Consider the following 25,907-nt stretch of genomic DNA (forward strand, 5'->3'; position numbering starts at 1 on the left):
TGGAAACCCACCGACTGCAGCACGCCAGGCCTCCCTGTCCTTCACCATCTCCTGGAGCTTGCTCAAACTCATGTCCATTGAGTCGGTGATGCCATCCAACCATCTCCTCCTCTGTCGTCCCCTTCTCCTCCTGCCTTCAATCTTTCCCAGCATCAGGGTCTTTTCCAACGAGTCATGCATGCCCAAGGTCACACAGCTCGTCAACACAGGAGCCAGAATTCAAACCCAGCCAGTGGCTCTAGAGTGCAGACTCTTCACCACCACTCAAATGTCAGGCTCAGGACTTTGCTGGTGGTCCAGGGGTTAAGACTCCACGCTTCCAAGGCAGGAGCTGCAGGTTCAGTCCCTGATCCGGGAGCTAAAATCCCCACAAGCTGGGTAATGTGGCCAAAAAGGCAACAGCAACAAAACCTGTCGGGCTCATTTCTGAATCTAGACTCCAGCCCAGCAGAGGGCACACGACAGGCTGACCTGGGGCCACCCCTCCTGTAACACCTCTCTGCTTTTGCCCCAGCACTTCCAGATCATGGTGGACAGCTGCTTCTCTAGGGTGTCTATCTTAGAACTTCTCTCCCACTCCGTGCACAAGTGATGTCTCCCACCATGGGGGTCTCATCCCACAGCTGCTGGGGTGAAAGGGCCTCTCTTTATTGACATTCTATGGCTCAGATGGTAAAGAATCCGCCTGAAATGCAGGAGACCCGAGTTCACTCCTGGGTGGGGAAGATTCCCTGGAGGAGGGCATGGCAACCCACTCCAGTATTCTTGCCTGGAGAATCCCATGGACGGAAGAGCCTGGGGGGGCTACAGTCCATGGGGTTGCAAACAGCTGGACACGACTGAGTGGCTAACACTACATACTTAATCTCTCATTTCCTGCGTGTACCTGAAGGCCTTGAAGAGGACATCATCGCTGGAGACCAGGAAGCTCGCCTTCTCATGTCTTCCATGGGACTGGCACACACTTCGTGGACAAGCTTATGGGAAGACAGTCAACAGAGGCCTTGCTTTTCAAGTCCATAGTATGAAAGCTGTACTAAGAGACCCATCAGATGGATCAGTGGAGTGCCCGTTATACACACTCTCCAGACCCGCCTCCTTCCAGGAAGCCCATGGAGGAGACATGCGCTCACAGTGCCCTGGGTCAGCCCCTGGCGTGGTCCCTGAGCCATTGGCGTGTGTGACCTTGGAGCAGTCCTTCAACCTCCCTCCCTGGGTCTCCCTTTCCTTATTAGCAAAACACAAGCGGCAACTATGAGCCTGGACATCCAACCCAGCAGCCCTGGCTCTGCCACTGGCTCGCTGTGAGACCCTGGTCAACTAGCTAGCTCTCAGGACCTCAGCTTCCTCTTCTGAATAAATGAGGTTAACAGTCCCCAGCTCACAGATTGCTGAGCTGTTCAAATCCCCAGAAGCAGGCCCATCGTGGCTGTTGGCTGTTGTCACTGTTAGGATGCAAAGCGATGGTAGACTGCCCAGCACAGTGAGTGACACCGGGGAGAGAGGATCGATTCATGTCATCATTTCCCTCCACGACCTTATTTACGGCCGGGCGCACTGCCAACACACATCCGCGTGATTTGAAGGAGACAGTGCTGGCTCTGTCTGATAAAGGGGGAACACGCAGGTGCTGGATATAATACAGCGCCCTGACTCTAGGGGACGTTGGCACAGACACACCTATTGGGCATCTGCCGGACCACTCCTTTCCTGAAAACCAGCTTCCCTGCCTGTGATGCCTTGGGGCTGTGATGGCTCTCAGCGCCAGGCCCATGTGTGGTGTGACTGTGGGCACGGGTACCCCCATGGGCCCATGGTTGGCGACTGACCCCAGGCAGCACCGGGATTGAGACTTAAAAAGAGACAGAAAGAGAGAGTGTCCAGCGATTCTCTAGGAAGCTGGCCTGAAACCGATGAGGCTGGCAGCCTGGAGTGCCACCATGAGGACTGAGGGGATGGGGGAACCCAGAGGTGAGGATGAGAAGGAGAAGGAAGGAAGAGGCCACAGGCAGGGAGGAGCCGAGGAAGGGGGCGGGCAGAGTCCCTGCTGACTGAATCTGTCCCCAGCCCCTCAAGTGTTACGAAGTAACCCGGAGTTCCGATGATTAAACCCCCTCTGGAAAAACAAAATTTTTTAACTGAAGTATTCACTACAGATTTTCAATGCTGTGTTAGTTTCTGATGTACAGCACAGTGATTCGGAATACACAGATATAAAGACATATATGTATTCTTTTTCATGTTCTTTTCCATCTTGGTTTATTATGAGATACTGAACACGGTCCCCTGAGTTATGCACTAAGATGCTATTGTTGATAAATCCCTTTCTGGACCGCCTTTACGAATAGGTTTTTATCGCCTGCAACAGACAGACTCGCGGTGCTCAGTCTGATGGCACCAAAGTCCTCGGACACCAAGCTCAGCGCCTCCCTCTACTCCACTCCCACCACTTACGCAAGTCCACCCCACACCACCCCTCCCGGGAGCAAATCGGATGAGCCTAAAAGGCTGCTGGAAGTTGGTCATGTGTGTGTGTGGGCTCAGTCGCTCAGTCGTGTCTGACTCTTTGTGACCCCATGGACTGTAGCCCTCCAGGCTCCTCTGTCCATGTGATTCTCCAGGCAAGAATACTGGAGTGGGTTGCCATGCCCTCCTCCAGAGGATCTTCCCGACCCAGAGATCAAACCCGAGTCTCTTATGTCTCCTGCATTGGCAGGTGGGTTCTTTACCACGAGCGCCACCTGGGAAAGGCCTAGAAATAGGTCACTCATCCTCAAATCTAATTTTAAAATGTACTAAAACAGAGTAGACAATAATTTTATGAAAATAAAAGCAGAGGAGGGTTTTTGGTTTGCTCCATTAGAAAGGCTCTGACGTGGGTCAGGATTTCTGCCAAGTTCATCACAGGCACACGAAACTGGAAAGGCACTGCTCACCATCCACACCAGATAATCTCCTGCAGTGCCCGCTGCCAGTGGACAAGTCACTACTTTTCACTGTGACTCGCAATCAGTTTAAAAGTGCTATTATTAAAATAAAAGGGAGGGACTTCTCTGGTGTTAACGGCGGTTATAACTCTGCGCTTCCAGTTCAGAGGGCATGGGTTCAGTCCCTGGTTGGTGAAGTAAGATCCTGTGTGCGGCATAGCCTGGCCAAAACAAAATGGAAAAAAATTACCCACCAAGTAAGCTGTAGAATACGGCAGAAATAACTAGTCCTGGAGACACGGGGTTCTCAACCTGCCACTGGCTAGTTGTATGCTTTGAACCTGTAATCTCATCCTGACTTAGTTTTCCAATCTGTAAAAGGGGCTGTAAGAAATAGAAATAAGATCACCATCCACGTCTCAAAGTTGGTGGGGGATTCAAACAAGCTGCCATGGTGCACAGTATGCCTTCCAGCAGACCCTGGGGATAGCAGGGGGGAAAAAAACAGAGAAAAACAAGCACCCATGAGATGCAGACACTTTGTGGGAGTAGAGACTACTTCGTAAACCAGCGCTGCATCCAAGTCGTGGCTTCTAGACCAGCTCTGCTGCTGTGGGGCCTGCTGGGGAGACACAGCTCAACCACCTTCAAAAGTAACAGAACTGCTTCTCACAAGGCATCGCCACGGAGAATGTTCCTAAGGGAAGAGCAGCAAGGACATTTTAAAGATCCCTCCTGGAGACACCTTTTCTTTCCTGTATTCTTCCCAACAATAATTCTGGCAACAAGTTTGGTCAATGGTTCCTCGCAAATAACAATATGAAAGTAAATGTGTTAGTTGCTGAGTCATGTCCCACTCTTTGCAACCCCATGGACTGTAGCCTGCCGGGCTCCTCTGTCCATGGACTTTTCCAGGCAAGAATGCCAGAGTGAGTTGCCATTCCCTTCTCCAAGAGATCTTCCCCACTCAGGGACTGAACCTGGTCTCCCGTATCGTGGGCGGATTCTTGACTGTCTGAGCCACCAGAGAAGCCCTAAATAACAATATGATGGAGGATTTTTCTCTGTGTCTCTCGGGCATGGTTTTAAACATAGGCTTTACATGCGTCTTCTCATTTAAGTCTCACAGACAAAAGCTATAGAGTCACACTACATTTATGACAAAAGAGGCTCTGAAAATTGTTAGCCCAACAGGCAACAGGCAAGACCTAGGACTTAAACCAAATTCCCTGCACGTAAAGGAAAGCTGCCTCGGTCTGCCCCATCACCTTCCCAGGTTAGTTCATCACCCTCCCTGTGAGCTACCCTACCAGCTGCAGTCGGATTCTTTTCCCAAAACCCAAGTCCACTTCAAGGCTGGTTCACAGCACCCAGAAAGTGCACCACAGAAGGCTCGGCTTTCAACAACACTTGCCAAGTGAATGCAACCTTTGCTTATGCTGCCTTAGCTTCCTGCCCCCTACAAAGCTCCCCGGGCTGCCAGTCAGGGTCCTCCAGCTCTAGCTCCTCAACCCTGGCCGACTTACCCAATGAATGCACACACCTCATGGTCCACCATGAACCGCTGTCTCCTCCACTCTCTGGACATGCTGTTTTCTCTGCCTGGCATGATCCTTCCCCATCTCCCCATCCCCACATCCCCCACATACACATTCTGCCATCAACACCCTTTCTAGGTTAATAAACAGACTAACAATTCCTCCCTAATATAAGTCATCACTCGCTTCTTCGTGGGCCAAGCCCAGGACACTACATCTCTCCTGCAGCTTCAGATCAGGGCAGAGTTTGTGAAATACCCAGACCAAGTTCTAGAGCACATTCTGCTGAGCTGTATGCTTACCTGCTTGTCTTCCTGGTCTAATCTAAGCTAAACCCTTCTTCTATGCAGGAACAGGCCTGTGTCTCAAGCCCCACCTGCACAGGAACTCTCCATCTTGTATTTACCAGGATACAGCCTGTGCTTCTCTTTGCTGTTGTTCAGTCGCTCAGTCATATCCCACTCTTTGCGACCCCATGGACTGCAGCATGCCAAGTTTTCCAGTCCTTCACCATCTTCGGGAGCTTGCTTAAACTCATGTCCATTGAGTCGGTGATGCCATCCAACCATCTCATCCTCTGTCATCCCCTTCTCCTCCTGCCTTCAGTCTTTCCCAACATCAGGTTCTTTTCCAATGAGTCGGTTCTTCCCATCAGGTGGCCAAAGTACTGCAGCTTCAGCTTCAGCATCAGTCCTTCCAATGAAGACTCAGGGTTGATTTTCTTTAGGATTGACTGGTTTGACCTCCTTGAAATTTAAGTGACTCTCAAAAGTCTTCTCCAACACCACACTTTGAAAGCATCAATTGTTTGGTACTCAGCCTTCTTTATGGTACAATTCTCACAACCATACATGACTACTGGAAAAACCATAGCCTTGACTAGACGGACCTTTATTGGCAAAGTAATATCTCTGCTTTTGAATATGCTATCTAAGCTGGTCATAACTTTTCTTCCAAAGAGTAAGCGTCTTTTAATTTCATGGCTGCAATCACCATCTGCAGTGATTTTGGAGCCCCCAAAAATAAAGTCTGACACTGTTTCCACTGTTTCCCCATCTATTTCCCATGAAGTGATGGGACCAGATGCCATGATCTTAGTTTTCTGAATGTTGAGCTTTAAGCCAACTTTTTCATTCTCCTCTTTCACTTTCATCAAGAGGCTCTTTAGTTCCTCTTCACTTTCTGCCATGGTGGTGTCATCTGCATATCTGAGGTTATTGATATTTCTCCTGGCAATCTTGATTCCAGCTTGTGCTTCTTCCAGCCCAGCGTTTCTCATGATGTACTCTGCATAGAAGTTAAATAAGCAGGGTGACAATATACAGCCTTGACGGACTCCTTTTCCTATTTGGAACCAGTCTGTTCTTCCATGGCCAGTTCTAACTGTTGCTTCCTGACCTGTATACAGATTTCTCAAGAGGCAGGTCAGGTGGTCTGGTATTCCCATCTCTTTTAGAATTTCCCACAGTTTATTGTGATCCACACAGTCAAAGGCTTTGGCATAGTTAATAAAGGAGAAATAGATGTTTTTCTGGAACTCTCTTGCTTTTTCCATGATCCAGCGGATGTTGGCAATTTGATGTCTGGTTCCTCTGCCTTTTCTAAAACCAGCTTGAGCATCAGGAAGTTCACGGTTCACATATTGCTGAAGCCTGGCTTGGAGAATTTTGAGCGTAACTTTACTATCATGTGAGATGAGTGCAATTGTGTGGTAGTTTGAGCATTCTTTGCCAATTCTTTGGGATTGGAATGAAAACTAACCTTTTCCAGTCCTGTGGCCACTGCTGAGTTTTCCAAATTTGCTGGCATATTGAGTGCAGCACTTTCACTGCATCATCTTTCAGGATTTGAAATAGCTCAACTGGAATCCCATCACCTCCACTAGCTTTGTTCGTAGTGATGCTTTTTAAGGCTCACTTGACTTCACATTCCAGGATGTCTGGCTCTAGGTCAGTGATCACACCATCGTGATTATCTGGGTCGTGAAGATCTTTTTTGTACAGTTCTTCTGTGTATTCTTGCCATCTCTTCTTAATATCTTCTGCTTCTGTTAGGTCCATACCATTTCTGTCCTTTATCGAGCCCATCTTTGCATGAAATGTTCCCTTGGGATCTCTAATTTTCTTGAAGAGATCTCTAGTCTTTCCCATTCTGTTGTTTTCCTCTATTTCTTTGCATTGATTGCTGAGGAAGGCTTTCTTATCTCTCCTTGCTATTCCTTGGAACTCTGCATTCAGATGCCTGTATCTTTCCTTTTCTCCTTTGCTCTTCGCTTCTCTTTTCACAGCTATTTGTAAGGCCTCCCCAGACAGCCATTTTGCTTTTTGCATTTCTTTTCCATGGGGATGGTCTTGATCCCTGTCTTCTGTACAATGTCATGAACCTCCATCCATAGTTCATCAGGCACTCTGTCTGTCAGATCTAGTCCCTTAAATCTATTTCTCACTTCCACTGTATAATCATAAGAAATTTGATTTAGGTCATATCTGAATGGTCTAGTGGTTTTCCCTACTTTCTTCAATTTCAGTCTGAATTTGGCAATAAGGAGTTCATGATCTGAGCCACAGTCAGCTCCCGGTCTTGTTTTTGCTGACTGTACAGAGCTTCTCCATCTTTGGCTACAAAGAATACAATCAATCTGATTTCGGTGTTGACATCTGGTGATGTCCATGTATGGAGTCTTCTCTTGTGTTGTTGGAAGAGGGTGTTTGCTATGACCAGTGCGTTTTCTTGGCAAAACTCTATTAGCCTTTGCTCTGCTTCATTCCGTATTCCAAGGCCAAATTTGCCTGCTACTCCAGGTGTTTCTTGACTTCCTACTTTTGCATTCCAGTCCCCTATAATGAAAAGGACATCTTTTTTGGGTGTTAGTTCTAAAAGGTCTTGTAGGTCTTCATAGAACCATTCAACTTCAGCTTTTTCAGCGTTACTGGTTGGGGCATAGACTTGGATTACTGTGATACCAAATGGTTTGCCTTGGAAATGAACAGAGATCATTCTGTCATTTTTGAGATTGCATCCAAGTAGTGCATTTCAGACTCTTTTGTTGACCATGATGGCTACTCCATTTCTTCTAAAAGGGATTCCTGCCCACAGTAGTAGATATAATGGTAACCTGAGTTAAATTCACCCATTCCAGTTCCTTTTAGTTCGCTGATTCCTAGAATGTTGACGTTCACTCTTGCCATCCCATTTAACCACTTCCAATTTGCCTTGATTCATGGACCTAACGTTCCAGGTTCCTATGCAATATTGCTCTTTACAGCATCGGACCTTGCTTCTATCACCAGTCACATCCACAATTGGGTATTGTTTTTGCTTTGGCTCCATCCCTTCATTCTTTCTGGAGTTATTTCTCCACTGATCTCCAGTAGCATATTGGGCACCTACCGACCTGGGGAGTTCCTCTTTCAGTATCCTATCATTTTGCCTTTTCATACGGTTCATGGGGTTCTCAAAGCAAGATACTGAAGTGGTTTGCCATTCCCTTCTCCAGTGGACCACATTCTGTGCTTCTCTTTAGAGAGTTCCAAATGCAAAACTGGGTATTCCATTTTGGTTAAACACGGATGTAAACTTGGAAAACCATCCAGATCCTATGGCACAAGAAGAGGGAGCTGGGTTCCAGGGCCCTCCCTTCCTCTTCTGCCCCTGCACTGGGATTGTGCCCCCAAAACACTTCTACTCCCTCACATGAAAGAACAGACCTGTGGGATATGATCCTCTGTGAAGATGTTACTCCACAGATGACTCATCCTGAAGTTACCTGTTTTGATTAATGTATTAAGTCATTAATACATAAAAATCCACCTCTCTCTCTCTCTCTCTCTGCATGTTAAATTATGAAGACATCAGCCTTCATTCTGGGGCTCATCCAATGCACTGGCCCCAAAGATCACCGCAACACCATTCACAACAGAGAAGACAGGAAAGCAAGCTAAGTGTTCATCAACAGATACCAAAGATGTGGTGCATATATATAATGGAATAATCAACAGATGAGTGGATACTGAAGACGTGGTGCATATATACAGTGGAATATTACTCAGCCATAAAAAAGGATGAAATAATGCCACTTGCAGCAGGATGGACCTGGAGATCATCACACTAAGTGAAGTAAGACAGAGAGAAACAAATATCACATGATACCATTTACATGTAGAATCTGAAACAAAACAACACAAACAAACTTATTTACAAAACAGAAATAGACCCACAGACACAGAAAACAAACCCATGGCTACTTAGGGGAATGGCAGGGAGGGATCCCTTGGGAGGATGTGATGACTATTGTATATAAAACAGATAACAACGAAGACCCACTTATAGCACAGGGAACTAGGGAAAAGAATCTGAAAAGAATACATACATAAATACACTACACACGCACACACACACACACACACACGAACCCCGGAAACTAACACACACTGTAAATCAGCTATACTTCAATTTTTAAAAAGAGGCACGTGAAAAAGGGGAAAAACCCAGAAAGCCATGCCTGTGCCCTAGGGTCCTTTATATTGCAAAGCAGCTAATCAGCACTTTGAAGCTACTGTGTAAGTTAGTAACTGAGTGGAAGGGTGTAAGTAAGGAAGTGGTGGAAGCAAGCCAACACTTGCAAGCACCAGCTGCTAAATTCAGTTATGATACCCTCTAAGCAGCCTGACAAGCTTTTCGAAAGGGGCAGTGTCAGTCTGCTCTGATCTACTTCTGGGAACTTCTTTCTCCAAAGTAATAAGTATTGATGAAGATCAAGGGACAAGGAAGGCTAACATCCTAAGATTACATTAGGATTTAAATTCCACACTAATCATGTTTTTGGAGGTGAAAACCCTTGAAGGCACTGGAAATAAGACACCTTTTAACCTGATCACTCGAACGAAGACCTTCAAAAATGCTGTTTTCCCTAGTGAAACTAGTGTGAGGAAGTCTTCCTATGAAACCCAGGGGGAGAAAAATAGCCATATGGAAAGAGATTACAGGATTAGCTGATTACGTGATCCGCCTCCGAATGACACAAGGGGGCTGCACAATCTTTTTAAAGAAGTCGTTGCAAATTCATATCAAACAACTGAATTCTAGGTTTTCTACATAAAAAAGAAGCCAAGACTAAAGTCACTCGTAGGCACTTGTGCTTGCTTGCACGTGTGCTCAGTCATGTCCAGCTCTCTGTGACCCCCCTGGACTGCAGCCCACCAGGCTCCTCCCTCCATGGGATTCTCCAGGCAAGAACACTGGAGCGGGCTGCCATTTCCCTCTCTGGGGGATCTTCCCGACGCAGGGATTGAACCTGGGCCCCTGCGCTTTCTGGTGCATCCTTTACCACTGAACCGCTGGATATTTACTGGTCAAACACTTTGTTCGGGTTTTTGCATAAGATGTTACAGAAAAACTCCAACTAACTTTTTGGTCAACCGTGTATTTATTCAATTATATTTACATCAAGTCTAAAGATAAAAGAAGAGATATCTGTTGAGAAGCGTGAACCTCTGTTCACTATGAATAAATAAACTCAGTGTGTCTTCTGCTTTTGCCCTTCAGACTTCCAGGTTGAGTCTTCTAGGCAGTGATGTAAACAGTAACCAGTGCTTGCCCAGGACTCTCTTCTACGATGGAAGGGCTCAGAGTGATTTACTCCACTGATTCGATATTTAAACTAAAAAAAATTTGAGAACTACACTTCAGACTGTTTCAACTGCTTAATCTGAGACAAATACATGTAAAAAATTCTATGTAAATGCATATTAAGAAAATCTATAAACTGCCCATAATATAAACAGGTGCTGCTGCTGCTAAATCGCTTCAGTCGTGTCCAACTCTGTGTGACCCCGTAGACGGCAGCCCACCAGGCTCCCCCACCCCTGGGATTCTCCAGGCAAGAACACTGGAGTGGGTTGCCATTTCCTTCTCCAGTGCATGAAAGTGAAAAGTGAAAGTGAAGTCGCTCAGTCGTGTCCGACTCTGAGCGACCCCATGGACTGCTGCCTACCAGGCTCCTCCACCCATGGGATTTTCCAGGCAAGAGTACTGGAGTGGGGTGCCATTGCCTTCTCCGAAACAGGTGCTAAAGTTCGCTAAATACATTCTCTCTCCTCTCTCTCTCTCACAGATAATCTTCTTATGAACAATGGCTGACCATTTTAGGATGAAGATCAAGACTACCACAAATTTTATAACACTTAATAATCAATGACAGTATGCAAATCTTCATAGTTAAAAGAACAAGCCTAAGCTAGATCTAACATTAAATCAATAAAAATTTAGGCTGCCAAACCCTAACAGCAGACACTTCCCATAGACCACTTACATTTTCATAATCCTGTTCCTGAAAACACACACCCCGAAGATTTCCCAGGACAGACTGGCCCCAGTGCTAAGGCCAGACAGTGGCACATACCCAGAGCAGCTGCACGAGGCCAGCAGAGCTCCCTCCAGTCCTCAGACTCAGACTCTTAGAACTGAAGCAAACACGTTACCCAGGTAACAGGTTTGGTTCACCAGACCTGGCCCGAAGCAGTGTCAAAACCGCGTATCGTGGTAGGTGGAGAGTTACATTTGTAACTTTCAGTGTGCATGGGTGGTCATTAATAACTTCTCATTTGATGGCAGGGACTTCGCATTTTTACCCTACCTTTTACCTTTGGTAGGAACTTGAGGATAATTCAGTTCTCTAACCAACACAAACAAAAAAGGCAGGGACAGAGGATAAAGAATGGGAAGAACAACATGGCAACACAGTTCAGTTTCATTTTCTTACCATCACATTCCTGACAACCTATTTCACTTGATTTTCTTAACTTCCATCTAAATGCTTTCTGCTCCTGTGCAATTCAATCACTCAGAATCTCATACTTGACCACATAGAATATATCCTCCTCCGATCATGCTGTCATTAACAACACTAATGCGTGTGTGCCCAAGAGTGGTGTTAGGAGACAAATTCTACCTTTTCCCACCCTCAGGACTTACCTTCAGGGAAAGCATTGGGCTGCACAATTTGGACAAAGAAGCGTACAATCTGAAAGAAGAAGCCAGCGAGACCAGGATCATAAGAGTCGCTGGTCTGATAGGAGGTTGGAGGCAACTGGAATTCCAAACCATCAGGACGGTACCCGGATGACGACAGCTCCTCTGACAGGGTGTCCTCACAGAGTCCCAGCAGCAGGAGGAAGCCAAGGAGCAGGGCCATGGCTAGCAAGATGCCCCAAACATGAGGTGGTGCTGGAGGCCGCCCACGTCAGGGTGTTCTGGAAGCCTTGGGGACGGCGGGAGCGTGTTCCTGTGCAGAAGTGTCGTGAGGGTTGAGCCTACGGTGTGCTCAGTTTCCTGGCCAGGCTGGCAGGCAGCGAAGGGCAGCAGAGAAAGTTCTCCGGCAGGCAGGGGAGGGGGACTCAGTCCATCAAAGCAGCATCCCTGGCAGGGAGAGAAGGGACGGGGGGTCACTAATGCCTGCAGCCTGCCTGCACCCGCAGCTCGCCTGGTGGAGAGGCTGCCAGGCTTTAGAGTAAGCGCTCAGCCTAATCCGCTGCTGGGAAAGAAACACAGAGCCTGCTCCAAGCACGGGGGCAGGAAAGCTACAAGGTCCCCCGCCAGGAGCCAGACCCAGGAACACCAGGCAGTGGAGTGACTGTGCGGTCTCAGAAGCTGACACTTAACCACATCTGAAAACGTTCTACATGCCCACAGGTAGGAACTCACTTAAGGCATTATCCCATTTTACAGATGAGGAAACTGACTCAGAGAATCTCAGTGACTTGCCAAATGCAATGGCTGACTAACAGTGGGCCAGAAGTCACACCCAGTAGGTGGCTTTCATGGCCTAAGCCTGGACTCTCCCAACTCTGAGACACCTTCCCTGCAAGAGCCCTCCGTCTCAGAGAGGCAGAGCCCCCCAGCAATAGATAAGGTGCTCATTTTTCCTCCAGTTTTGGGCTGCTCTCCCCATCTCTGCAGATATGTCTTACTTTGTCTTTTATTTTACTAATGTGCTTGGTGATCTGGCTCCATGGTAAAGAATCCGCCTTCAGTGAAAGAGACCTGGGTGGGGAAGATCCCCTGGAGGAGGAAATGGCAACCCACTCCAGTATTCTTGCCGGGAAATCCCACGGACAGAGGAGCCTGGCGGGCTACAGTCCATGGGGTCACAAAGAGTCGGGCGACTAAACAACAAACAGCAACAACCCCCTTCCTGGAGACGTGTTTCACTCCATCTTTCATCTCACTAATACGCTCACTGATCTAACTTTATCTCTTCACTCCCCTCAACCCAAACTGGAAGAGCGTGGCCTCAAGGGCAAGGACCAAACTCTTTAAGGCCGGGTGACCTGGTGTCTGTCTTTCTAGCACGCTCACCAGGTCGCCCTGATGGGAGTCCCCGTCTCAAGGCACCCCTTGGGCGACTCGGGGTCCAGGCGATGAGAGGCTGAGCAGCGGGAGACCCCCACCCTCCCCTGGGGAAGGGGAGAAAGATCAGGAACCGAAATCAGCTCCCAACCCAGCATCCAGTGGGGGTGGCGTGGACCCCGTGCTCCTGGAGTTTCTCTCCCCAGAGCTGAGCATAAGGTGGGCGCACAGGCAGAGCTCAGTGTGAGCTGCGGAGCAGGCAACCACACAATCCAGACCAAGAGCTTGGCTTGTGCCAAGGCACTGGGCGAGAGGACTTGAAAGAGAACTAACTTCCCAGGGCAGCTGATGCGCTGCCTGTCCTTTCTCCCCTGGGGTCAGGAGCACCCTGACTTTATTTTGTGTATTACACTCACTAACTTTCAAAATAAGGATGAGGTTCTCCAGAAACACATAGGGATTCCCTGGTGGCTCAGACGGTAAAGCATCTGTCCACAATGCAGGAGACCCAGGTTTGATCTCTGGGTTCAGGAAGATCCTCTTGAGAAGGAAATGTCAACCCATTCCAGTATTCTGGCCTAGAGAATTCCATGGATGGAGAAGCCTGGTGGGCTACAGTCCATGGGGTTGCAAAGAGTCGGACACAACTGAGCGACTTCACTTTCTTTCACTTTCTCCAGAAACACACACAAGATGAAGGAATAGACCACCAGGAAATGGACACATTTGTACAAGAGGCCAGACGACCCCCTGTCTATATTCCACCAGGTTAAAGAAAGCCCCAGACCAGAGGCAGGAGGTAATGAGCCATCGGAGTGAAGACGTTCATTCACATGGGGCCCCCTTAGTACCGCCTCATCTTCTAAGCCCCGTCCCACTCCAGTCCCGTCCGCACAGACCTGCCAATGGAAGGACCCTCGACTCTCCCCTTATCAAACCATGGGCTGTCCGGCTCCTCAGAGGTGCCCAGTGCCACCCTCACGGACCCCAGGCTTCCGGGTCCACCTCACCCACGGACACAGACACACAGGGATCCCAGTCAGTGTTTCTAAAGGACGATCCCTGCCAACAGCCTGTGCTGGGGCTCGGAAGCGCTTGAGCATTTCACGGTTTCCACCACGAATCAGCACCCTGCTCCGTCTCCAAATCTCTCCCAGAGAGAAAAGAGAAGAAGAAGGAGACACAGCAAGGCAGCCTCTGCCAAGCCCGTCTGCACCTCTGCGGGGCTGAACGGGGCAGGAGGAAGATACGACGGAGGGGCGTGTGGTTATTCAGATAGGACCATGCTCCTGTGGGCAGGCAGGCGGACATGCACGCACATCACACGTACAACTCAGGCACGCACACTGAAACACAACTCACATAGACACAACACACACGCGACAGAGCAGGTGCATACACTCCACAGGCGGACGTGCACACACACATCACACACACGACTCGAGCACGCACACTGACACACAACTCACATAGACACAACACACACGTGACAGAGCAGGTGCATACACTCCACAGGTGGACGTGCACACACCGCACACATGTCTTGTTTTCTGCTAGAGGACACGCAGGAGCACAGCAGCTGGAAGGATTAAAGGCTCAGCTGCTAAGAAAGGCTGACTTCCCGGTAATGCCACCAAGGCTCCGCTGGGGACAGAGAGAAACAGCGAGGGGAGACGGCAGGAGGCCCATGGGAGAGCTGTGAATAAACAGACTCCAGCCATCCTCAGCGAAGTGCGGGCTGGAGAGATCCCTCAGGGAAGGCAAAGATGGGGCGTCCACTGGGTCAGGGCAGCACCCGAGCGGCGCATGCATCCTGCTCCCGAGTGGAGGTCCCTCTTAACTTCTGGAGCCACTTCTAAGAACATTTCGAAACCTCATTACTTATAAAACACTATAGACTACAGATAAAAGTCAAGGTGACCAGGAAGAAGTTTTCATCTCAGTTCGAATTGCTGTGCTTTCAAGGTCTGGGTACTTTGGCACACTCGGTAGCAAGAGCCACTGAGAGCCACCAGGGAACTGCCCGCACAAACCCAGGATGGCTCCAGACCCAAGAGCCACATCAGCGTGAAACTGGGTCTTTGTTTCAAATGAGATTATCAGACTGCATTTCTGGATATGTGGCCCATTAATCTGCATTTTTAGTACCCTCATTTGGTGACTGGTGCTTAGACAATGAAGGCTTGAGAACCAACACCGTTCCTGACTAATCCATGCCACTTTCCAAAGACACCTCCCTCCTCCCAAAAACAACCGCAGAACAACAGGCGTGAAGCAAAACCTCCCCAGACATCTTTCTTTGATTGCACTGAGGTGACCTAGCCCAGTAGCTTTGTGGGGCCCCTGACTTCCCCATCTTGGTGCCCTTGGAGCCTGGCACATAGTAGGCACTCAGTAAAGATGTGTGCATGCTAAGTCATTAAGTCCTGTCTGACTCTTTGGGACCCCATAGACTGCAGTCTGCCAGGCTCCTCTGTCCATGGGGTTTTCTAGGCAAGAATACTAGGGCATGTTGCCATGCCCTCCTCCAGGGGATCTTTCTGACCTAAGGATCTAGCCCATATCTCTTGCGTCTCCTGCATTGACCACTGGTGCCACCTGGGAAGGAGCCCCTGGTGGCTCAGATGGTAAAGAGTCTGCCTGCAGTGCAGGAGACCTGGGTTCAATCCTTGGGTCAGGAAGATCCCCTAGAGAAGGAAATGGCAACCCACCCCAGCCACCTGGGAAGCTACTGAGGTACCCAAACTGAGCCCAGGCTCAGTCAATCAGAGGCTCACTTCTGGGCTTGTGCATAAGACACAGGGCGACAGAGGCAGTTTCTACTTCAGTGATGGCAACATGCGAGCAGCCACAGTCAGAGCCTCATGGCAGCCATGGCCATACGCCCATCAGGAATCCTGCTGCAAGCCCCAAGTCCACTCCTCTGGGCTCCCAAGCCTGGCTAGCCATCCTTTCAGTCCCATCACTAAGCCACCCAGTATCCAGTCTCTTTTCGGCTATAATTATGCAGAATTGCTTTTGGTCATTTGTGACAATGCATCCTGACCTTGAACTAACCTCAGTGTGAACTCTTGATCCCTACAAACTGACTTCCTTCATACGGGAAATGGTCCCAAGAAAACAGTATTTGCTTTATTATTTTCTACCTGTCCTTTGATGCGCTTTGCTTCACCACACTAGATACGCAGGAATAGTCCAGCATGGAACTCATAAAGTGAAAGTGAAAGTCACTCAGTTGTGTCCCACTCTTTGTGACTCCATGGAGTATGAAGTCCATGGAATTCTCCAGCCCAGAATACTAGAATGGGTCACCTGTCCCTTCTCCAGGGGATCTTCCCAACCCAGGGATTGAACCCAGGTCTCCCGAATTGCAGGTAGAGTCTTTACCAGCGGAACCACAAGGGAAGCCCAAGAAAGAATACCAGAGTGGGTAGCTTATCCCTTCTCCAGTGGATCTTCCTGATCCAGGAATCAGTCCGGGGTCTCCTGCATTGCAGGCAGATTCTTTACCAGCTGAGCTATCAGGGAAGCCCGGAACTCATAAGGAAGTTCATTTTAAAAATGGTATACATTAAGAAAACTAAATTAAAAGGCACTGCACCAGGAAACAGAGGGCCCTGGCTTTTAAGAGGAGGAAGTCTCTAGTCTCACTGATGACCTGAGTGACAGCAATTGTTTACGGTCCCCGTGTGGTTCTCATTGCTAATGTAAAATGGGGTTTTGAATGGCGTGGGAGGGCTGGCGATGGAATACAGGTACAGGACCTGGCCGCACACACATCTGGCAGTCAACAGAGGGTCTGGACCGCCCCTGCCAAGAGCAACAGCCTTAGCTCCGCTGCGGCCGCCTCTGACCGAGGAAACTCACAAAAGAGGGAGAAGATCCAAAGTCCTAAGTTCACATACGTTGAATAATAGGAAGTTGCCTACATTCAAGTCTTTCGAAAACGGTCATCCGGCTCAGGCAACCCAGGAACAGCCAACAGTTCAGTCTCCGGGGGAGGGGGCGGAGGGGTCTCTGTTGGGGTGGAGGAGGAGACGTTCCAGGACCCCACTCACACACCTGCTGTATTTAACCAAGCTCAGCTGCCCGTCTCCGGAACCCGGGAAAACCTTCCTCCGAGCCCCGGGGCAGGAGCGAGTTTCAGCAGCTGCCGCGGGCTACAGGGCACAACCTGGAGCTACTCCGAGCTGGCGGCTCCGCTCGCCCCCGCCTTTCCCGGCTACCCTCCGCCGTCCCGGGGCCCCCTCCTGCCCGCTCGCCCCCGGCGCCAGGAGCCTCTCCAGGGCTGCTGGACAAAGGATGCGCGGCCGGCCCGGCGGGCGCGAGAAGCCCGGAGACTCCAGGAATCCTTCGCCACCCGGGGGAACTGGCGGGTGCCGAGTAACTTGGCCGCCGCTGGGGCGGGTTGGCGTGGACTGGGGTCGCCGGTGAGAGAGGGGTCCCCAGCGGTACGCCCCGGGCTCCCGCGATCCGATCCGCCGCCGCTCTCGGAGAGAAGTTGGAGAAACTGACCTCGGGCCCCCGACTCCCCGGCACCGTGAAGCTCTTCCTCTGTCCACGCTTCCCTTTGTTGTCCTCCCCGGCGCCTTACCGGCCTGGGTGCGCCTCCAACACCCAGTTCTCCGTCTGCCAATCGCTGAAGGTCCCTGCGCTGCGCGCCCAGAGTGGACTGAGGGATGCTTCAAGCCAGGGGTGACTGCGCTCGCACGTGGGCACGGCGACAAGGCCGCCCACGGCACCCCCAGAGTCCCCACGTGTGCTGGTCGGTCGCACTCCGTACTCCTTTCAGCAAATCAGAGGAAGGGGACCCCTCTCCCTATCCAGCCGGGGAGAGTCAGTGCCCCACACCCCTCGTTCCACTAACCTCCCCCTCCCCCGGGGACTCCCCTCGCCGACCACCAGTCCCCAGGCCCCAGACCCGCCTCCCTGGTCCGCCCTCCTCTCAGAGAGCGACCCGGTGGCCTTGGGGTCTGAGTCGCGCCCGCGCCTCCATCTCCGGCTCGCACCAACAGTTGCCGGCTCCTCTCCGCCGCGTGGAAAGACCAAGCACGCAGCCCGCAAAGTTGGCGCGCGTCTGCGCCCTGCCCCGAACTCCCGCGGGGTCCACCTCGCCCTGCAGCCCCTCGGGTTCCCCTGCCGCTCTCTGGGCTGGCATCACCTGCCGCGGGCCGGGGAGAGAGCGCCGGGGGCTGGGAGAGGGGTCGCGGAGCGCGCCCCTCGCCCCCCCCCTCCATTTCCCCACCCCCGGCTTTCTGGGAGGGGGGCGCTTAGCACCCCCGGTCGGGGCCGCAGACACCTTCCGGGCTCCGAAGGGGCTACTCACCGCGCGCCGGGTCCAGCTGTCCTGCAGGTCTGGCCGCCGCCGCCGCCGCCCACCCGCCCCCGGCTCTTTCCTCGCCCCCCCAATCCCCCACCCGGCTCACCCCGCCCCGGCTCATAAATGATTTATGAGTCGGCTTCGGGGACCACCGGGCTGGCTTCCGGAGAGGCGGCCCCGCAGCCCCGCGCGCCTGCCAGACAGACCCCGGGACAGGGCGGGTCTGGAAAGGCGCCGGCCTTGGAGGCGCGCCGGCGAGGCCCGGGGCGAGGGGTGCCCTGGGGACCTGTTGCAGACCGCCCCCCCACCCCGACCTCAACCGGCGCTCACCGGCGGGAACTTGAGGATGCGGCCGCCGAAACGCGCCGCTTCCTGAAACGTATGCACCCGCGGCGGGAGAGCCGAGCGCGTGGCCCGGGGCCCCGGTGGGGAACGGCTGAGGGTTCTGCACGCGCGCTCCGGGTTGGACCCGCTGAGCAGCTTTGCCTACATGCCCCGGGGCACGCCTGGAGAGCCAGGTGCTGCCATTTCCCGCGGCGAGAGCCGGGCTCAGGCGAGCACGCCCTTCTCCCAGCACCCACGCCTCCTCGAGGCAGGCTGAGTCCGTTTGGACACCGCTGCGCTTCTGAAAACTTAGCTCTCTGGTTCTAACTCAGACCTGCCTGGGTTGACTGCCTCTGCCGCCTTAGACGCTTTTATTGCCAGATTCCAAGACTTTTTTTTTTTTTTTTTAATTTACCCAAGTAAAACCATACTCACAACTCAAATCCTTTGGTCCCTTAGCGTGTTCCAACCGCAATGCTAGTGGCTGGGGCTAGAATACCCACTAAGAGCCACCCTTGCTCCCATATACACACACAGGCAGCCACTATAGGTCCAAACACGCGGAGCTTTCATTTGTTGGGAGTTACTCGCCATCCTCTGGAGAAGGGAATGGCAATCCACTCCAGTATTCTTGCCTGGAGAATTCCATGGACAGAGAAGCCTGGCAGGCTACAGTCCGTGAGGTCGCAAAGAGTCGGACACAACTGAGCGACTAACACACACACACACACACACACACACACACACACACACACACACCCTCCAAATGCAAGGACCAGGTTCAATCCCTGGTCAGAGGACTACATCCCACAGCCCACAACTAAGAGTTCCCGGGCTGCAAATAAGATCCTGCATGCCACAGCAAAGGTTAAAGATCCAAGACCCAGATCAGATCAGATCAGATCAGTCGCTCAGTTGTGTCCAACTCTTTGCCACCCCATGAATCACAGCACGCCAGGCCTCCCTGTCCATCACCAACTCCCGGAGTTCACTCAGACTCATGTCCATCGAGTCAGTGATGCCATCCAGCCATCTCATCCTCTGTCGTCCCCTTCTCCTCTCGCCCCCAATCCCTCCCAACATCAGTCTTTTCCAATGAGTCAACTCTTGGCATGAGGTGGCCAAAGTACTGGAGTTTCAGCTTTAGCATCAGTCCTTCCAAAGAAATCCCAGGGCTGATCTCCTTCAGAATGGACTGGTTGGATCTCCTTGCAGTCCAAGGGACTCTCAAGAGTCTTCTCCAACACCACAGTTCAAAAGCATCAATTCTTCGGTGCTCAGCCTTCTTCACAGTCCAACTCTCACATGCATACATGACCACAGGAAAAACCATAGCCTTGACTAGACGGACCTTTGTTGGCAGAGTAATGTCTCTGCTTTTGAATACGCTATCTAGCTTGGTCATAACTTTCCTTCCAAGGAGTAAGCGTCTTTTAATTTCATGGCTGCAATCACCATCTGCAGTGATTTTGGAGCCCAGAAAAATGAAGTCTGACACTGTTTCCACTGTTTCCCCATCTACTTCCCATGAAGTGATGGGACCGGATGCCATGATCTTCGTTTTCTGAATGTTGAGCTTTAAGCCAACTTTGTCACTCTCCACTTACACCTTCATTAAGAGGCTTTTGAGTTCCTCTTCACTTTCTGCCATAAGGGTGGTGTCATCTGCATATCTGAGGTTATTGATATTTCTCTCCCAGCAATCTTGATTCCAGCTTGTGTTTCTTCCAGTCCAGCGTTTCTCATGGTGTACTCTGCATAGAAGTTAAATAAACAGGGTGACAATATACAGCCTTGACGTACTCCTTTTCCTATTTGGAACCAGTCTGTTCTTCCATGTCTAGTTCTAACTGTTGCTTCCTGACCTGCATACAAATTTCTCAAGAGGCAGATCAGGTAGTCTGGTATTCCCATCTCTTTCAGAATTTTCCACAGTTTATTGTGATCCACACAGTCAAAGGCTTTGGCATAGTCAACAAAGCAGAAATAGATGTTTTTTCTGGAACTCTCTTGCTTTTTTGATCATCCAGCGGATGTTGGCAATTTGATGTCTGGTTTCTCTGCCTTTTCTAAAACCAGCTTGAACATCAGGAAGTTCATGGTTCACATATTGCTGAAGCCTGGCTTGGAGAATTTTAACCATTACTTTACTAGTATGTGAGATAAGTGCAATTGTGTGGTAGTTTGAGCAATCTTTCCCATTGCCTTTCTTTGGGATTGGAATGAAAACTGACCCTTTCCAGTCCTGTGGCCACTGCTGAGTTTTCCAAATTTGCTGGCATATTGAGTGCAGCACTTTCACAGCATTATCCTTCAGGATTTGGAATAGCTCAACTGGAATTCTATCACCTCCACTAGCTTTGTTCATAGTGAACAAATTCTTCACATTTCAGGATGTCTGGCTCTAGGTCAATGATCACACCATCGTGATTATCTGGGTCATGAAGATCTTTTTTGTACAGTTCTTCTGTGTATTCTTGCCATCTCTTCTTAATATCTTCTGCTTCTGTTAGGTCCATACCATTTCTGTCCTTTATCGAGCCCATCTTTGCATGAAATGTTCCTTTGGTATCTCTGATTTTCTTGAAGAGATCTCTAGTCTTTCCCATTCTGTTGTTTTCCTCTATTTCTTTGCATTGATCACTGAAGAAGGCTTTCTTATCTCTTCTTGCTATTCTTTGGAACTCTGCATTCAGATGTTTATATCTTTCCTTTTCTCCTTTGCTTTTCGCTTCTCTTCTTTTCACAGCTATTTGTAAGGCCTCCCCAGACAGCCATTTTGCTTTTTTGCATTTCTTTTCCATGGGGATGGTCTTGATCCCTGTCTCCTGTACAATGTCACGAACCTCATTCCATAGCTCATCAGGCACTCTATCAGATCTAGGTCGTTAAATCTATTTCTCACTTCCACTGTATAATCATAAGGGATTTGATTTAGGTCATACCTGAATGGTCTAGTGGTTTTCCCTACTTTCTTTAATTTCAGTCTGAATTTGGCAATAAGGAGTTCATGGTCTGAGATACAGTCAGCTCCTGGTCTTGTTTTTGCTGACTGTATAGAGCTTCTCCATCTTTGGCTGCAAAGAATAGAATCAATCTGATTTTGGTGTTGACCATCTGGTGATGTTCATGTGTAGCATCTTCTCTTGTGTTGTTAGAAGAGGGTGTTTACTATGACCAGTGCATTTTCTTGGCAAAACTCTATTAGTCTTTGCCCTGCTTCATTCCGTATTCCAAGGCCAAATTTGCCTGTTACTTCAGGTGTTTCTTGACTTCCTACTTTTGCATTCCAGTCCCCTATAATGAAAAGGACATCTTTTTTGGGTGTTAGTTCTAAAAGGTATTGTAGGTCTTCACAGTACTGTTCAACTTCAGCTTCTTCAGCGTTACTGGTTGGGGCCTTGACTTGGATTACTGTGATATTGAATGGTTTGCCTTGGAAACGAATAGAGATCATTCTGTCATTTTTGAGATCACATCCAAGTAGTGCATTTTGGACTCTTTTGTTGACCATGATGGCTACTCCATTTCTTCTAAGGGATTCCTGCCCGCAGTAGTAGATACAATGGTCATCTGAGTTAAATTCACCCATTCCAGTCCATTTCAGTTCGCTGATTCCTAAAATGTCAACATTCACTCTTGCCATCTCTTGTTTGACCACTTCCAATTTGCCTTGATTCATGGACCTGACATTCCAGGTTCCTATGCAATATTGCTCTTTATAGCATTGGACCTTGTTTCTATCACCAGTCACATCCACAGCTGGGTATTGTTTTTGCTTTGGTGCCATCCCTTCATTCTTTCTGGAGTTATTTCTCCACTGATCTACAGTAGCATATTGGGCACCTACTGACCTGGGGAGTTTCTCTTTCAGTATCCTATCATTTTGCCTTTTCATACTGTTCTTGGGGTTCTCAAGGCAAGAATACTGAAGTGGTTTGCCATTCCCTTCTCCAGTGGACCACATTCTGTCAGATCTCTCCACCATGACCCGCCCAGCTCGGGTTGCCCCATGGGCATGGCTTAGTTTCATTGAGTAAGGACCCCATGCCCGAAGGGCAGCGGCCAAGAGGAGTTACCCCACGTCCAAGGTCAGGGGCAGCGGCCGAGAGTGCCAGACTGTGACGGCGCAGGAACAGCCGAGAGGAGCTACCCCACGTCCGAGGTCAGGGGGGGTGGCCGAGAGGAGATACCCAGTGTCCGAGGTCAGGGGTGGCGGGCAGGAGGAGCTACCACACGCCGTGGCTGTGCGGGCACAGGAGGGCCTAGAGGAGCTATCCCCCGTTGAAGGTCAGGAAGGGTGGTGGTGAGGAGATACCCCTCATCCAAGGTAAGGAGCATTGGCTGTGCTTTGCTGGAGCAGCCGTGAAGAGATACCCCATGCCCAAAGTAAGAGAAACCCAAGAAAGATGGTAGGTGTTGCAAGAGGGCATCAGAGAGCAGACACACTGAAACCATACTCACAGAAAACTAGTCAATCTAATCACACTAGGACCACAGCCAAGACCCAGGGCACCAAGTAAATTTTTTTTTTAATGCTAGAAAATTGCAAGTTTAAACTGAGCGTGACTGTGCATATTTCTAGGATATTTCCTAGCTCAGGAAACTTCTGAAACCTGTACTATAGGCATGGAGAGGTTAGGTGTACCCTGACACATCTAATCAGCTGCTCCAGGTCTCTGCTGGAACACCTCTAGAGACCCCCACACTTCCGCTCAAAGGCAGCCCTCTCTGAGTGGGGCCCGGAGATGAGCTCTCCCCTCCCAGGAGCAGCCAGCTCTCCTGCCTCGAATTTGGACCCTGTTCCTTTTTTTTATCCCTGTGACTTTGGCTGCTTCATCTCATTGAGCCTGTTTCCTCGTCTACAAAGTAAAAATAATTATGCCTTAGGAGGCTCTTGTTTACTTCTAATAACAATGATAGTAATAATAATGACAATGGTAGTAGTGTCTGACTCTGCGACCCCATGGACTGTAGTCCGTCAGGCTCTTTTGTCCATGAGATTTCCCAGGCAAAAATGCTGAAGTGGGTAGCCATTCCCTTCTCCAGGGGTCTTCCCCAATGCAGGGATCGAGTCTGAGTCACCCACATTGCAGGCAGATTCTTTACCACTGAGCCACCAGGAAAGTCAATAACGATGATAGCTAAAACTTAAAAAATGTTTTTTACAGATGAAGCAGTAGGCTGAGAGCTTTATGTGCATTATTTCATGTAGTCTTACCAGTAACAACAGCAATCTATTATCTCCGCCTTAAAGATAAGCCTAAAAGAGTTCCAGTAATTTGCCCAAGGTCACAGAGCTAGTAAGTGAAGCACTGTATTTGAACCCAGAGTGGCCTCCAGAGCCCATGATTATCCTAAAACACCAAAAACACCCAAAAGATAACAGGAAACCCTCTGTGCTTGTACTCTCCCAACAGATGGTGGTGGTGGTGTTCAGTTGCTCAGTCATGTCCACCAACTCTTTGTGACCCCATGGACTGCAGCACTCCAGGCTGTCCTTCACTATCTCCCTGCTACTGCTAAGTCACTTCAGTCATGTCCGACTCTGTGTGACCCCATAGACGGCAGCCCACCAGGCTCCCCCGTCCCTGGGATTCTCCAGGCAAGAACACTGGAGTGGGTTGCCATTTCCTTCTCCAATGCATGAAAGTGAAAACTGAAAGTGAAGTCGTTCAGTCGTGTCCGACTCTTAGCGACCCCATGGACTGCAGCCTACCAGGTTCCTCCGCCCATGGGATTTTCCAGGCAAGAGTACTGGAGTGGGTTGCCGTTGCCTTCTCCACACTATCTCCCTAAATTTGCTCAAACTCATGGCCATTGAGTCAGTGATGCCATCCAACCATCTCATCCTCTGTCATCCCCTTCTCCTCCTGCCTTCAATCTTTCCCAGCATCAGGGCCTTTTCCAATGAGTCAGCTCTTCACATCAGGTGGCCAAAGTATTGGAGTTCAGCTTCAGCATCAGTCCTTCCAATGAATATTCAGGACTGATTTCCTTTAGGATTGATTAGTTTGATCTCCTTGCAGTCCAAGGGACTCTCAAGAGTCTTCTCCAACACCACAGTTCAAAAACATCAATTCTTCAGTGCTCAGCTTTCTTTATGGTCCAACTCTCACATCCATACATGATTACTGGAAATACCATAGCTGTGACTATATGGACCTTTGTCACCAAAGCTATGTCTCTGCTTTTTAATACACTGTCTAGATTTGTCATAGCTTTTCTTCCAAGGAGCAAGCATCTTTTAATTTCATGGCTGCAGTCACCATTTGCAGTGATTTTGGAGCCCAAGAAAATAAAGTCGGTCACCATTTCTATTGTTTCCCCATCTGTTTGCCATGAAGTGATGGGGCTGTATGCCACAATCTTTGTTTTTTGAATGTTGAGTTTTAAGCCAGCTTAAATATAGATTAATAATAGATTCTTAAGTAGAATAGATCTATTCTATTAAATAGCTTTAATATAGATTCTTAAAGAAGAGTAAAATACTCTTTTTTCACCTTCATCAAGACAACATGAAACCCTCTTGGCCTGTATTCTCCCAACAGATAGTGTAGTGTGGATTGAAAGGGTCGGCCACTGGTCTTCCTGCAGACACTGAATGCTTCAACTGTTTTTATCCATTTCATACCCCTCAACGCCTACTCTACCTGGACCATCACAGGCGTTTAATAAATGAATGAATAAATAGTAAAAATAGAACAATAGTAAGATGTGTTCTGAGCAGCCTTAGGCAGACAGCAACAGGACCTAATAATTTGTTCTGTTCAATTTGGCTTATGGTTCTAATCCAACAGTCTCACTATTCAGCACAACTGAATTTTTTTTTTTTTTAATAGAAGTCTAGCTGGATTACAATATTGCATTAGTTACAGGTGTACAGCACAGAGTTTGTTTTTTTTTTACTTTCTGCAGATTATATTCCATTATAGGTTGTTACAAGATATTGGATATAATTCCCTGTGCTATATAGTAAATCCTTGCTGCTTATCTATTTTATGTATAGGAGTTTGTACCTGTTCCTAATTTGTCCCTCCTCACCCCTTCCTCTTTGGTAAGCATAAATTTGTTTTCTCTGTGAGTCTCTTTCTGTTTTGTACATAGATTCATTTGTATTAATTTTTAGACTCCACATATCAGTGATATCATACAGAATCTGTCTTTCTCTGCCTGCCCTTTTCTCTCTGTGTAATATCTCTGAGTCCATCCATGTTGCTGCCAATGGCAGCACTTCATTCTTTTTTATCACTGAATAATGTATGGGATATACACACACACGTATGGGAGATATATACATCTGGGAGTTATATATACACACACATATGGGAGACATAAATATATATATATAGCATTTTCTTAACGCAGTCATCTGTTGACGGGCACTTGGCTTGTTTCCATGTCTTCGTTATGGTAAAAAACTGCTGCTCTGAACACGGGGGTGCATATACC

At 49.1% G+C, this 25,907-nt stretch overlaps 1 protein-coding gene across 16 annotated transcripts in view; it reads right to left on the minus strand.

Moving 5' to 3' along the window:
* The window catches only part of PROM1 (prominin 1), a 151,037-nt gene that overhangs the window by 104,096 nt on the left and 21,034 nt on the right, over window positions 1-25,907 (minus strand). For 3 of the 16 annotated variants that reach the window (XM_061420888.1, XM_061420886.1, XM_061420876.1), the window contains exons 1-2: window positions 17,327-17,620; window positions 11,438-11,881 (exon numbers count right to left, since the gene is read on the minus strand). The exons of 1 other annotated variant lie outside the window; for it this stretch is intronic. In XM_061420888.1, the coding sequence (XP_061276872.1) occupies window positions 11,438-11,657 (220 nt within the window). In that variant the 5' untranslated portion in view covers window positions 11,658-11,881; window positions 17,327-17,620. Of the gene's footprint in view, window positions 1-11,437; window positions 11,882-16,740; window positions 16,829-17,326; window positions 17,621-17,678; window positions 17,768-18,137; window positions 18,220-18,461; window positions 18,692-18,890; window positions 19,033-25,907 lie in introns of those variants that run through there. 12 more of the 16 variants (XM_061420887.1, XM_061420885.1, XM_061420877.1 and 9 more) reach the window with 10 other exon arrangements.

The sequence above is a fragment of the Bos javanicus genome, chromosome 6 (assembly GCF_032452875.1).
Source record: "Bos javanicus breed banteng chromosome 6, ARS-OSU_banteng_1.0, whole genome shotgun sequence".
Classification (NCBI taxonomy): domain Eukaryota; kingdom Metazoa; phylum Chordata; class Mammalia; order Artiodactyla; family Bovidae; genus Bos; species Bos javanicus.